This window comes from Caretta caretta, chromosome 12 (assembly GCF_965140235.1).
Source record: "Caretta caretta isolate rCarCar2 chromosome 12, rCarCar1.hap1, whole genome shotgun sequence".
NCBI lineage: Eukaryota > Metazoa > Chordata > Testudines > Cheloniidae > Caretta > Caretta caretta.
In genome coordinates, this window is record NC_134217.1 from 25,643,816 (window position 1) to 25,659,618 (window position 15,803).

General features: G+C 44.3%; 1 protein-coding gene across 2 annotated transcripts in view; it reads right to left on the reverse strand.

Annotated features, from left to right (window-relative positions):
• The window catches only part of WTIP (WT1 interacting protein), a 118,767-nt gene that overhangs the window by 25,808 nt on the left and 77,156 nt on the right, over window positions 1–15,803 (reverse strand). Inside the window, exon 3 of one of the 2 annotated variants that reach the window (XM_048816742.2) lies at window positions 6,543–6,610. The exons of the other annotated variant lie outside the window; for it this stretch is intronic. Within the exon in view, the coding sequence (XP_048672699.2) occupies window positions 6,543–6,610 (68 nt within the window). The remainder of the gene's footprint in view (window positions 1–6,542; window positions 6,611–15,803) is intronic. 2 annotated transcript variants of the gene reach the window in all.

Sequence of the window (15,803 nt, forward strand, 5' to 3'; positions counted from 1 at the left end):
TCTTCCATGCTGCCTCAATGCCAATAGGGGGTGCACTGAAAGCAGAGGAGAAAGCGCTCAGTTCCTGTGCCTGGTGCACAGTAGGACCCTGGCAGCCAGGAGGCGCACATGGACGGACATCTCTGCTTAGCCCCTGCAGTGTAGGCTGGTGCATTCTCAGTAATTTTATGGGGATGGTGCATTGCAATCTGGATAGCATTAGAACCTGAAGCATGCGCCATGCAGATGGAATCTTTGGCACATTTAGCTGCCAAACTCTACTGAGCATGTGCATTCTGAGGGGTTTGTTTCCCCCAGCAGCTTATAACTTGGTCAAATTTGGTGATTTTATTTTTTCAACGGGGATGGCAAAAGGCAATGCATTTTCCCTAATCTTTTTCACAGAAATGGCTGAACTGTGTGAGTTGCAACTCTTTTTTAATTATTATTATTAGCCTGAGGCAGACACCTGGTGTGGAAAATTTCAGCGTAAATGGCTAAAGTCTGGCAAAGTTACAAGTAACTGAAAAAAGACCCTTATAATGGGAAGTGTCAGGTAACCTTAACTGTTGGCAGTGCTACCTTCATTGCCATAGTATTGAGCACTTTCTACTAGTGTATTAAGCGATGTGACTAACATCTGTCATGTGTGGGTCATTTTCTCTCTCATCCCCTCTGTAGGGGAAAATTCTCTTGTCTCAGCCTCCACAAGATCCCCTCCCTTCCTTCCCCGCCTCGCCCCTCAATACTACTACCTCAGCAGAGAGAAGGGGAAAAACCCTCTCTAAAAGAATGACAAAGAAGATAAAAGGTCTCAGACTTCGGTGACATTTTCTAAATGTTTTTGCCAACAACAATAATAAATTTATTTAAAATTACTTTATGGGAATTTAAACATTGATGGGGAAAGACAAATTGGCCCTGATTAAAAATTACTGAACTATTTTTTCCCCCCCCAGATTATACAGCAATTTATCAATAAAATGGAACAAGTAACGCCTGACTAGGATTATTTATTATAGTGGAAGGCATTTATTTTTACTCCACCAAGAACGGTGTCCCTGTTATGGCTAGTTAGCCATCTGTGTTCTACGAGCTTTCAGGGGAGGATTAAATTGTCATTTGTTTTATCTCCTTTCATGAAGTAACTATCATAACAGGAGTGAGGCAAGACCTGCATGCTGCTAGACTTGCTACCTTAAAAAGAGAGAGGGTGGGGAGCACTGGCATTTCCCCTGAAACCAAAAGAAATCTTTATAATTTTTTTTTAAAGTTTATGTTCAATAGTGCCCTGCATTAAGTGCTCCCACTGGCACTTAATAGAGATTAATTATCTCAAGAATGTACTTATACTGTATTTTTTATCTGATTCACTCATTGAATTTAAGCAGGTTTAAACTTTTATAGCAGTGGCAAGGTGCAGCGTCTGCTATGGAGAGCTGGAATCGGGATGTCAAATTCAAAAATGGAGTGAGCCATGCACCTATTGTGTGGCCCTGGATTTCCAGCCCTAGTCTTTAGCATTTTCATCCATAACACTGGGTACAAGCAGAGCCTTTACCTACTATAGCATCACTACTGCCACAGCATCATTCATTCTAGTACAGGGATTCTTAGCTTGTGGGGTGCAAACCAAAATTGGGTCACTGGAATGTTTCATGCTGATGATGGGCCAACCAGGCCAAATTTGAGTGAGTAGTGCTGCCCCTCAGCACAAGCTGACAGCACCACTCACACAAATATGACCCAAGGGGTCCCCTGTCAGGGGAGCAGGGCCAAATCTGAGCAGTGCTGCAACTTTGGAGGTTGCCCAGACAGCCGCACAGGACAGGAGCTGCTGCTGTGGGGTGAGTGTAAGTTGGACTCTGCAACCCCCTCTAGGTCTGCCACCTACCCACCCCCAGGACCCCCTACTCAGGGGTAGCACTTTCTTATGTACTCGGTCATGAAAGTCACTCGTTCCAAAATGGGTCCTGAGCCCAAAAAGGTTGAAAGCCGCTGCTCTAGTACCCCTTTGTCCCACTCCACCCTCTCATCTGCAACTCCACCAATAGCACTAAAGACTTGCAGTACTCCCTCCCTACAGGTGAAGAGAGAGAATCCATGCCCTCAATAAGAGAAAACAGGTGGAGAATTGAGAAGAATGTACCTGCCCCTAGTTTTGCTGGGTGTATCTATGTCCTGCCTTCAGGTTTGGTGGTGCAGAGGAACTTGCTCATAGTGAATAACCATGATAACATCTACATTTCATCCATAAAGATCTCTAAGTGCTTTACAGACAATGGGCCATATTCAAAAAATGCTCAGTGCCTAGCATCTCCTGTTGTGACACTTATGGACAGACTTCCAGAGAGGTCAGCATCTGATATGCAGTCAGTACACTGAGCTCTTTTGAAAATCTGGCCACCTATGTTGTTACTCAAATGGGAGTGGAAATCTTCTGAAAATCTGGCCCAGGAATCGCATCATCACTGAAATGCAGATGCCTCTGGAGTGGAGAGAGCCAGCGTGCTCCATGACTGTGTCAGGAGGGGACAATTTGGCCAAGCATGCCAGGGGAAACCTACACTCTTATGAGAAGTGCCACATGTTCTCCCAGATCAGACAGAATATCAGTTTTTACAGTCTCACTTTAAGATCCATAAACAGAAAGCTGCACTGAACTCAAAGCTGTTCTGTTAAAAATAGCACCACTCTGGTTCATGATCGGCTTGTGAGGAGTTCTTCGCCAGGTGACCAGGAGACATCACTTCAGCCGGCCGACCCTCATTGTGTCTCTTGCTGGGAGGGAGACGAGAGGCAGCGACAATTGCTATTTCTAAGGGTTTGTGGGCAATGAAACATTGACAACCATGCAGCTGCCTCTAGGAATCAATGGAAATGCTACATTGCTGTCTATACCACAAGCCTGTGTCAGAACAGGGCTTTCCGGCTGAGTTATTATTTGGATTTCACCCACAGCCACAGTGTGCTAGGCACTTTCCAAATGCAGATGGAGAGACAGTCCCTGCCCTGAACGGCTCATTGCGTTTGTCGCATGTACAGGGTAACACGGTTACAGAACGGCTGTGCTGTAGCTCAATGAAGGTTTTCCTAACATGATTTATAACCATATTATCCTGTTCACACTGCAAATAAAAGCCACGTGAACATGGGTGCCTGAGTTAGACAACTGCTTGTTGGTGGGGCTGGAATTATAATATAGGCAGCCTGAAAGCAGCTATTCCGTCATCGCCTTTTGAAATTTATGGCTGTAATATAGGAGTGGGGCCAGAAGTTGGCCTAGATCAGTGGGGTGTTTTTTTTTTTTGCTCTAACTCTGACCAGAAAAAGGCTGCAGCAAGCTAAAGGAGAATTTCCCTGGCACAGGAGCATCGTAAGTGTGGCAGATGTTGTCCAGCCTAGGGGCGTGCCTGGGGACATGCTGTCGTGGGAGGAGGAGTGGCCAGACCACTGGTGCCTGAGCGGGGGTCGTCTCTGTTGGGCCTGGCTAGGGACGTAGCAGAGAATCTAGCCTAACACAGTTTAAGCTTTAAATGTGACCATTTTTCCAAACACATCCCCCCAGGATTATTTCAGACTAACATCTGCCATTGGCATGGTGATAGAAGCTCTCTCCATTGGCACGGTTAAAACCAGACTGGACAAAACACTAGAAAACAGACCGTAGGAAACAATCCAACATTGGCGGGGGGGTGGATTGGATGATCTCATACTTCAGTAGTGTCCCTGTCTCTAACATCTCTACTTCAGTGTTATGGTGACATCCGGAGGGAATCCAGAGTTGAAGCTGCATGGAGATTTGTACCTACAGTGGAGATTAAATTGCTTTGTTGCATCTAAAAAGCCCTGCATATCAGCTACAGCCTTATAGCACTTACTCTTAAGGGAACGACTGGCTTTTCAAAGCAGCTAGGAGTAACTCTGTTCAGTAGTTTAGGGGTCAGAAGCAGTTAAAAGGTTCTCTTTAAATAAAGGCTTACAGCCTCACCTTTCTTTTAGCTGCCTCCAGCTAACTAATAGCTGCGCTGTAGCATTTCAAACTTTAGGCCCTCTGTAAGCCTAGACTAAAGAAATAGGCTAGATTTTAATATATAAACAATTCCCAGCATTCTTGTTGTGATTTGTGCCACGGGAAGCTGCTGGAGGATGTGTTCTTTGTAAAGCAATCAGTTTACAATGCAAACAATGGAGGGTTCAGAGCTTCACTGCATCTCCTGGCTCCCCAGCAGCCTCCCACAGCCTGTTCCTGAGGCAGCACACAGCAAGCCCTCCCCAGGCTCCTGCGGACTTGTTAGGGCTCACCCGTAAAAGCTCCAGCCTCACAAACTAGTACCAAGAGAAGTCCTGAGTGGACCAGAGTTCACCCTAGAATCCCTACAACCTCTGCTTCCTAGGGAGTGTTTGCTGCCAACTTACCTGCTCCAGGACCCCTGTAGCTAGAACAAAGGGTGGGGGTGAGCGCAGGAAGAGCAGCTGCTCAGAAAATGCGTGGGATGGGGGGGGGGGGGTTCAGCAGAAATGTTCAACTTTTTTCTAAAACATTAAAATAAAACATTTTCTCCTGAAAACCAAAAGATTTTGACCAAAAAGGTTTTGGACTAACAGTTTGGGGGTTTTAGCTGAAAGGTTTTCAGTTTTTCAACAAATTACTGAAATGTTTTGAGGAAAGCAGGCACCATCCAGGCACAATTTGTTTAGTCAAAGTCCCTATTTTCTATTGAATAACAGTCTCAATGGAAAATTTTCAACCAGTTCTAAGCATCAAGTAGGGCAGGGTTGCCAACAGTCCCTTATTACAAGGGACGTCCCTTATATTTTCATCGCTATACAACAAGATCAGGAGTTGCTGAGTGCTGCAATAAGCAGCAAGAAATACCCCTAGAAAATGTAGGTGAGTATTGCTTATTATTAATATAATATACGTTATAATATCATTAATAATATAATATTGTGAGGAGGGTTAGGGCGGGGGTGCTAAGAAAACAGTTCATTGTATTTGGCAGATTGGAAGATGAAGGTATTTCAGAGATTGCAGAGAGTAATATAAAACCTGTAGGCTGTTTAAAGGAGAAATTACCAGGTCAGAATATAGGGCATCTCTTTGCATTTGAATAAGCAGGTGTTTGGCTTGCAGGAGAAGTAGTTTTTATTGGAAGGGAATCCGAGCAAGCTAACATTTTTCAACTAAAACAAGAATTACTTGAAATATGGTGTTTTGCAAAACTTTTCAGTGCAATTACAAGTATTTTGATTTCTCCAGAATTTCCTGTTTTTGACAACAAACAAAAAAATTCTGGAAATATTTTTGAAAAATATCAGTGTGTTTTCTTTTGGTGGTAAAATCCCACTCACATTTTTTACTTTCCTCCCCTTTCTTCCACTGGAAAATGGAGGGGTTGGGGAGTAAAAACAGTGAGAAAATATGGGATTTTCCCCACCAAAATTTCAAATGAAATGTAAAAATGTTCCTGGTATTCTGAAAAAAAAAAAGTGTTACCTTTTTTCAAGCGGTTCTAGTTGTGGTGACAGGTAGGATGGGATTGGGGGATTATACAAGTATGAAGGTAGATATGATTCCTACACTAGAGATTTCGCTGATTTTTATGGGTTGAATTGATGAGAAATGCCCTTGAGAAGCTCCGGAACTGCCAGTTAAAGTTTTTGGTGCGGGACAAGCATTGTTTGAGGTTGTGGGAAGAAGATAACCTCATTACGTAGGGAAGGGGGTAACCTCAGACACTGAGCCTCCAAAAGGATGCTACTGTTTCAATAAATAAGGAGCCAGATGCTGTAAATTCAGCATATTGATTCTTTCGTTTGTCATCCTGTAAGCAAACATTTGACACTCCTCTCTGATTTCAGTTCCCAAACATCATCTCATCTTAACCTTGATACTGTCATTCAATCAAATCACTTTCTGTCTGTTGAATTACTTGTAGAATCCTCCCCTTAACTGAACATACATTTTATTTTTGGAGCACAGCTGAGCAGCGTGCTCCATTTTCCTTTTCATGAATCAGCCCCTACAGCACTTGCAAAGTCACTGGGTGTGTCGAGAGAAAATTAGTGGTTCCTCCGAGGCGGACAGTTTTCAGCGAACCACACTGCAGCTCCACGCAGTTCGTAGCAGAATAGTGATTAGAACTATGCCTTTAATAAAGCAACACTGTATACAGTGATGCCATAATGCAGTCTAAGGAGTCTCCCCTCTTGTTATGATTGGTATTCCCCAGCTGTTTGAGTCTGAGCTTAGGCTTGGCAAGCTTTGTGGCTGCAATTCAAGCCCAAAGCTTGAACAGCTCGTGTTTACTCTTATAATTTATACTGTGAGATGATTTATAGACAGTTATGCACTTGGGTTCATGTCTACAACTTCAGACTAAGGGCCTGAGCCTGCTGCCACTGAAGTCAATGGCAAAACTCCCGCTGACTTCAGTAGGTGCAGGGACAGGCTCAAAGGCTAACTGGTCTCACGCTACACATCAGCCGGCACAAAACACCACCACCAGCGTTTACTTTAAAAACAAGCAAACAGAAGAAAGGCCTGAAATCTTACTTACTAGGAAGTCTTCTTCACAGTACACTTTACCATTGACATTGTAGAAGGCTTTTCCTCGCAGTCTTCTCCCTGTTAGTAAAATATTTTACTGTCAGAGTCTTGTACTCCATTTCCATAGCAAGAGTCTCCAATATGAATTTTTTTTTTAAACAGATGATGCACTGAACACCATCCAGAATGATATGCTCAACATTTGACCTCAGGGCCACTCCCTCCCCATTATTTCACTTTTCTAATTTGCATTATTAGTTAATATTTATATTACAATAGTACCCCGTACTCAGTGGGGATTGGAGTCCTATTGTGCTAGGCACTCTACAAACACAGAAACGAGACGATCCTTGGCTGTAAGGGTCACACCGCTTGAATGCTTGTTTTCTTAAAGAACAGTTATTGTCCAAAAAGTATGAAATAAATGTCATGTTCTTACATAACATCTCCAGACCCAATTGCATCTGCTAATGCTGCTGACAAAAACTGCTTGTGTAAAATCCACTGGTGAGTGTATGTTATGGGTCCCTTGCTGTGCCAATCCACAGAGGATATGAGTTGCTAGAGACACATACTAGAAACTTGTGGCTCTTTAGCTCAAGCTGTAGTAGCTTTTACTTTTAGTTTTGAAGTTCCGGGTTCAATCCCTAGTATGGCAGCCATCACATTTGTTCTTGTTATCATGTCAGTGACGATACAGCTAACAGAGTGAACTGGATTGTAGTCTGGGTTGTTCATCAACAAAATTGACAGCTAACTTTTAACTGCAGGATCTTTATTAGTGGTCATGGAACCCAGCTTGACTTTCAGATCCCAGTATAAGAAATTAGAAACAAAAGCATCTTAACTTTTTTCTAATTGTAAATTGAGAACATTTTATTAACACCCGCAAGCACCTTAAACTGGCAATATGCTCAGGTGATGGAGGGGGGAAACAGATCTCAGTTTCAACCTTTGAGCGCTTACTATATTATGAGTAGCAGTTTAATTGTATTTTTAATTGAACATGTGTGTTCATCATATAAACTCTGGACCTCTTTACAGTTTAAAAATATAGGACAGGCTCCACATTAATCTCAACAAACACTGTGATATACAGGAACTCGGACACGCCACAACCAACCAGTCACTGAGACACAAAGGGTCTGAGTCTCCTCTCTCTTTTATACTGGCATATATCAGGAGTTATTTCAGTGTCAAACCCAGTGTGCGTAAGAGAAGAATCAGGCCAAAGGAGCCAAACTCTTCCTGTTATAACTCATCTCCTGTCCACTGAACTTTGTTCATCACCAGGGATTTAACTGGCCCAAGCTACCACCCATTCTGGTGTGCCCATCAAACCATTAAGAGGCAGCAGCGTGGGTGAAGAGATGGCAATATGCCCCGTTAAGGGCCACACACAAGAAGCCATTTGCAGTGCACAACAACTTGATTGAACCCACAGACCTCTGAACACCACAAAGGTACCCTATGCTTACAGGCCAATGATGATGCTCTTCAAATACACTAACTAACTATATATACAGTGAAACTACTTTTATTGTGTAAAACATGCACTATTCCTCCCTGCACCCCAAAGGAACAAACTTGGATACTCACAGACCCAGAAAAAGAATAAGTTCCAGAGATGAGCTGCTCCACCATAAACCCTGGACTATCAGCCTCCAGTAGTTTAAATCTGAGGGCTGTGTGCTGGTGAGCCAGCTAGCAGAATGCACTTGGGAGGGGGGCCGAGAGAAATCTTTACAGTTTCTCTAAACAACATTGAGGAAAATGTGATTAATTTTAAATGCTTAAAAATGTCTTTTAGAGCTGCTGTGGTCTGACCATGGGAACCTGTGTGTGGCACGGAGACATTTGGACCGGAGCTGACACTTTTGGGTAATCACAGGCTGTATGTGGTTGGCTGGAGGTTTGTTGGCATAGCCAAGGGAAATGTTTCCTTTCAATACAAATTTCTGAAGTGTAGCTCTCACAAGCTGCTGTCTCTTGGTGCTATTGGTAGGTGGACACTCGTGTTTATAGTCTCTTCTGTAAAACGGGTCCATTCATGGAAACAAGTCATTGCGCTATCTGACTGACTTATAAACCTTCAGCCAGACTACTCTTCAGTAGATAGACCTGCAAGAGGACCATTTACACAAGTATTAAGGGACAGTTTTTCAAAGCAGTGTATGTGTTAAACTGTGCACACTGTTGCTGCACCTGATTCTGCCTGCATGCACAAAACAAGGCTCTTGACTGAGTGCAGTTCCTCATTCTGCATGTGTGTGTGCATTCAAATGACCTTTGACAATTTGGTTCTCAATGTGAACTGACTCCTATAGATCCTCACTCAAAATGCAACCTGCAGCAGATATACTGTGGTGTTTGGCAGGCAGCACTTTGGAAGATTACCACTATGAGGACACAGCCCAATAGCCTGAGTCACAGCAATAGGCTCTTTAGAGCAGTCTTACCTATTGGTTAGCCCTCCTTGTGCTCATCTGAAATTTAACCCTGTAGTGACTGTGTGCCATGTAAGTGGTGAACATGCTGCCTCTTGGGGGTGTGGCCCAGGTGTAAGAGCTGTCCTTCTCTCCCTATGTCACCTCCCACAACTCCCCCCTCTCTGTGATCTTTGTCTTCTCCCCGTTTAGCTTCGTCTTAGCTGTTGTAACCCTCCAACCTGCCTCGCTGCTCTGCTTGCAGAGCTGCCTCCCAGATACCTCTCCCCTGCGTGTCCTCCCCACCGCCCAGAGCTTTGCCATTCCCTGAAACCTGCTTCTTATCCCTGCCCTCAGAAGCCAGGGCGCAGCTGTCACTGCTCGCCCTCCTTCTCTATTCCACGCCTCCTCCAGCAGCCGGAGCCAGGCTGGAACCCTCCTTCCACCCTACCTGACCCCTCAAGATGGAGCCCTAGGTCCTGCTCCCCATCCCAGCAGTTGTTGCCCCCTCTTCCTTCGGGGCAGCATCGCCAATCCAGTTGGCCATCCCACAGCCCACTCACAAAATTCAGTTTATCGAAGTGCATTCGCCCTCCAGAGACAAAAGACCCAAATCACTGCAACCACTCAGGCTCCAGTCACCTGTAACCTGCCTTAGAAACTTCTTCAGGCCAATGTGCATCTGCTTGCTTTGTGTAACGGAGACAGTACCCTACATGTGTCACCATCTGCCAAGGCAAGGATCTCAGCCAATCACAGATCAGCCACATTTCACCTTATCGCCTTGTAAATGGCACACAAATCTGTGCTGACAGGACACAGCTCTACATGAGCAGCTGCCTTACTCCTTTCCAGGCAACTCCTTCTCTCACACCCCTACCACCCACCCTGACAATTACTCACCTGAGTCCTGAGCTCAGCCTGAAGTCAGTGAACAAGGAGGCACTGGTCACATCCCATTCCCCCTCCCCTGCTTTCAAAACCACACAAAGCGTGACAAAAATGATTTTTGTGGGAACATGAAACTCTGTTTCGCTTGCATCTTTAATCACCGGGTAAAGCTCTTTACTGCCGCATATGCTGTACTCCTCTGCCATCCATATTATCCCTTAATCACACAAGCCACCGGGATCCAGGCAACATCAAAGGCTGGTTTCCATGGGTCTCCTGAAGTGTCACTCTGGCTCATTCTAAAAGTGTTTTTTCCAGTCCTCTGCCTTGCCCCTAAACACATGTGGCTTGTGCCAGCTTGTAGAGGAGTTACACCCACTGTGGGCCCAGGCTTGTCTGCCCAGACTCTGTTACCCAGTTCAGAGCCAAGTGGCAGTCACAGATCTAAAACCAAAAAAAAGAGCTCCTGTGTGGTTCTTGACACTGTGACATGGTTGTGCACACCCTCGGTTTCAGAGCGGGCGGGCGTAAGTACCTGCCACTTACCATCTGAAAGCAAGTAGGAATAAAGTGGCCTCACTATGGCCAGGAGCTTCTGCTTGTCCACTAAGTAACATTCCCATGTTATACACAATGATACCCAACCTGTGAGTCAGTGCAGAAAACTCATATTACTATTTTAAATGGTAATTCTCTCTCTCCTTCTCGCCCCCCTTCACCCATAGTCACTGTCACCAGCAGCCCAGGCAATGAAGTGCCAAATCCTGGACTCTAGCCTGATGTGATCTCTGCAGGGAAAGGCATCCTCGCCCTAGGCCAGGGCAGCCATGGCAGCCTCATGGTGCACAGTCGAAATGGTGTCAGGGAGAATGGCGCTGATCCACAGGCCCTGCCCTGTACTCCAAAGTGCCTTGCATCCTGGGATACAGGAAGCCCTGCAGAGCACAACTCTATGGAGAGTCCCCAAAGCCAACCCCAATTTTTTCTATAGCAAGGCACAACTGAAGCAGTTCCACTGTGTCAGGACTCTCCAGGACTGCAGAGAAGGGAGCACAACGTGGCCCAGAGCAAATTGAGCCCCAAAGCCCTCAATTGACTGACAGCCGGTCGCCCTGTGAAATAATATAGCTTCAGCAAACCAGAGCATAGGAAAACTCTATTATTAGTGGCTCGCCACTGTGTGGTAGTTTTCACCAACTGTACAACATGCAACCCCCTGCAGCCTGATTAGACACTGCTCTCAGAAGTTACCATTCCATATGCCCACAACAAAGATGGCCACCTCAACCTCCCCTTTGATGTAATACAACATGTCAATTTCTGAACATGATTTTAACTCACACTTTTATATAGCACCTTGTATCCAGAGATCTCACAGTGCTTTACAAATGAAAGCAAACATGATAATTCCTATTTTACAGATGGGAAAACTGAGGCACAGAGAGACAAAGCGACTTGTGTTAGCTCACATAACATATCAATAGCATAATGCTTCCTCACCTGGCAACTAGTATTCTTAATAATAATTAATAAGCCTAACAAGACTTTTACCTTGGAGGAGTTTATTTGGTCAAGGATAATACAATCCTTGTATTATCCAAACACCACAAACTCCTACAGAACTTTGGTCTCTACATATGTGTTTCAGAAAAATAAGCAATGATGTGCATTCCATTCACTGTACTGAATAACTGAATTCAGTATAATTAAGCTCCAAACCCTCCACTATTGTTGACCAGCTATTGAATACCCAAAAAATTATTATAGTTACTGCTCAGCCAGTTAGAGTGAGTAAAAGCCAATACCTATTGGTCCAAAAAATAGCTGCTAAGTTTCCCCTTCTAACAACTATATCTGTGTACCCCACTGCCGGCTACTGTCCTCTTTTGCAGCGTATTGTAACCACTTTCTAAAAGTCAGAGACTGACAAAACCAGAAGCAACATGCAGATAGATCACTAAATCAGTTATAATAAATGGCCTGGCCTAGAGTCAGTCCATAGATGCTTGTGGGACTTTTTGTACCATCACTGCAGTTGTGTTTCATAAACACTGTGCTTCCTTCCTTCCTTCTTCTGTGGTTAGCTGGATAGAGACCCTGGCACGTCTGCCTTGTCTGACCAGTTTTCAACAGCACAGAGGAAGTGACTCTCAGTTTCACACCTGCCTGGTACCAGAAAAACAACAGGTCAGCCTGGGACACAGCCTGTTTGTAGCTCAGGTAGGCATACCTGTGGTCGCTTTAATCTCACTAGCATGGGTAAGAACATCAGCATAGATGTGGTGGCACGGGCTTTATTGCAGGCCATCTACCAGAGTACAAGCTGCCAGGGTGCTTGGATGTGCAGTCTGATCGTTAGCAGGTGCTGAAGCCTGAGCCACCTTATCTACACTACCATTGTTACCTGTGCTAGTTTGATTAAAGTTAGTGTGGCTGTGCACACGCACACACGTACGTTCACTTGCAGTGTACACTTACCCAAAGAGACTGCCTATAAGATTCTCCACCGTTGACACTGGCTGTCCACCCCTGCCTTCCCCACACCTCAGCTGGTGTTGACAACAATCAAACTGTTAGCAGAGATGAAGTGAGCTGTAGCTCACGAAAGCTTATGCTCAAATAAATTGGTTAGTCTCTAAGGTGCCACAAGTCCTCCTTTTTTTAATACTGTTACGGAAAGCATGATCTAGACCTAATGAAACAAAATATGATTGAGGCCTGGTCGCAGTAGATCTCAATGAAGCTTTTTGTAACTGCTGAAAATTGTCCAGTCCCCTCTATGCTAGTAGCTAAAGCATTTTCAGTGCCATTTAGGACGGGAAAACCTGTTATCAGCAATGCGCTAGTTGTTCGATGTAGATGTAAAGTTGCCTTTATTAAGTCACAAACTCTTAGGCCACATCTACATTAGCACTTATGATGGCAAAACTTCTATTGCTCAGGGATGTGAAAAACACCCACCCCCCTGAGTGACATATGTTTTGCCAGCATAAGCACTCATGTGCACAGCACTACATTAGCAGGAGACACTCTCCTGCCGACACAGCTATCCCTGCTTGTTGAAAGCTCTCTTCCGTTGGCAAAACACAGCGATGTGAGCGCTCTTACAGCGCGCTGCTGTAAGCTTGTAAGTGTCGACATGGCCTTAGTGGGGAAGGTTCTGATCTCAGTTACACGGGTATGGGTGTAACTGAAATCAGAATTTGTCCCAGCGACTCAACCTCTCCTTCTGTGAAATGGGGGTAGTAATAGCTCCCTGGGTGACACGGCTGTTATTAGCCTAATTACTATTTGTAGAGTGCTTTGAAGTTAAAAAGTGCCAAATATTATTATAATGTGTGTAAAATTCTTTCATGAGTAAAAACATGCACGTTTTGGGAATTAGAATGGACTAGTATCATATTATGAGTGAGATCATATGAAAAGCCTGTATTATATGCCTGACTAATGTTGGTTAAGAACATACCACTATTTCCATATAATGGGAATGTCATGCATCTAAACTTCAGCCCCCAGGACAACACATGACACACCTCCAAGACTGTCTGTCCATTTGGAAGAAAATACATAGCGACACTCCCCACAATCACAATCTTGTTGTGTGGAACAAGAAGCCTATATTTTGCTCAGAAAATCTAATTAGCACATCCTGGTGTGATGAACAGTCAGAAGTCAGATGTGGGTACATCATTTCCTGAGGTGAGAACAGCTCCCTAATTAAAGCAAATCTGATTATAAATGTCTCAGTTGTTAAGGTTACCAACCTGGACTATTATGTAGAAAGTGAAATCCTCACCTCTCATTCCTGTTGTCTGAAGGTACAATATAAGGAATACTCTTGCGTGGGTCTGTGCACAAAGCTGGTGGAGAGCTCCCTGAACCTAAAGTTCTAATACCATTTCTCCAGAAGAGGGCATCATGCATTCCCCTAGTCACCCAGGGAGCTTCTGCACTGTCAGCAATAAGAAAAGAGCCGACACACAGAAGTGCTAGGGAGAGCTGTGGCTTCTCTTTTGCAACAGCTGCTATGCCCCGTTGCAACTAATGACCAGAAATATAGAGTGGGATTTCTCAAAGCACTCAACACTGGTCCAACTCTGCTTCCACTGAAGTCAATGGCTGAATGGAAGCAGAGGAATGCCTATACTGAGCACTTTGGAAATTGCACCTATAAACTAGGAGTCCCTGCTAGAAGAGCATGAATATAACCATGGTGTCCTATTATAACTGACTCCTCTGGAGAACATGAGACACTGATGCAAGATATAATGATGCATTTTTAGTAGGCATCCTTTCCACTATTAGTTTTATTTTATAATTTCCACTTCACTAGACATGGAATTACCACACCTCTCTGAGGGATACAACCACTAAGAGTTCTGATTCATGACTCACAAGGCTTCCCAGGCACACAGTAATTCCTGGTTTCTCATGCCTGACTGATAAATGAATTGTGCATATTTGTTTTATTGAGCAATGTTAACAGCTTAAGATGTCATCTTTGTAATGAATGATGTTAGGACAGCATCATTATATAGGTTACATACTAGCATTTGCATTTGGTGACATCTGAAGGTTTGCATGCTAACCTGACCATGTAAACATACACACACAGCCAAGTTGCAGCAGCAGAGAATTGACTATATTGCATCTGACTCAAAAGAGGGAAGCAAAGCTCTGGAGCTCTGCACACTGACTTTGGACTACACTCATAGCAGCACATAGGCTGAGTCCAATTTAAGGTTCTATTAGCATTTCCATTATAAACTTGGGACCAGATTCTTTGCTGCCCCTCCTGGGAGACTCAGCCCAGAAGGCACAGCCCAGGAGGAGGTGCCAACCTTTGTGCCCAAATGCCCCTTGGCATTAGTATAGGGCTGCTCTAACTTAAAACAGCCTTACCTCTGCAGGGCAGGATCCCTGAAGCACTGAGCACTACAAACAGGCTTCTTTCTGCCCTGCTCACTATGCTGCAGCCATCATGGGAAAACAGTAAATTGGCCCTGTGCTGCCCCTGTGCCAGGGGAATTCTTCCCCGGTCCACTGTGTCTCCTTTAGACTCCTACACAATATCAGAATAGCATATGGGCTCAGCCTCGGCACCAGGATTGGTGCCTTAGATTGTGAGCTCTTTGACACAGGGACTATATCTTTACTTGCTATGTAAGGCATCATGCATTCCTATGGTACCAGTCCTGCCAACCCCAAGTATTCAAAAATCATGAGTAAGACCTCAAAATCACTGGCTTAAAAACATGAGACTTTTAGAAATAATAAATGTTGGGTATTTTTTATTCGGCTTCAGGTTTAGGGTCACATTTTCAATCTTTTCTCTTCATCCCTGCGGGCTAGAAAGCTACTTTAAAAAAGAAATGGAAGCGGAGATTCTCAGGTAATCACAAGAGCTGGGGCCTTATGTAAAACTCCAAATACCACATATAATAAAAAACAAATAGTTGGCAATACTAATTATTAAATAACAACAACAAACCCATCAATATCAAGGGATCTGTTCCTCATCTCTAAATTTACCCTAGGATAAAACTTAGTAGATGAGTCTCATCTAGGAGGCCCGCTTTCTTTTACTGTCTTAAGAAAAGAACAATTCGCCCTGTGTGTAAAATTACAGAAGTGCCAAAAGGAAACAAAAAGATTCAAAATCTTTCTGAGTTTCTCCTAAACTCACCTGTGGGTTTGTGGCCTACACATCCACATTCCTCCCTCTGGGCTTAGCTGTGGACATCTGCCATGGAGATTTTCTGTAGGGGCCGGGGGGGAGGAAGACTCTCCACTGTTTTACCCCATGCCACTCATAGGGAGCTATAAACCTGCTTTGGGCCCTTTTGCACTCATATGACTTATTAACCTTGGGAGGCACACTCAGTCCCCCTGCAGAGGACCGGCACAAGACCCAGTAGCAATATGAGTGCTGCTTTACAGGGGTGGCGGCAAAG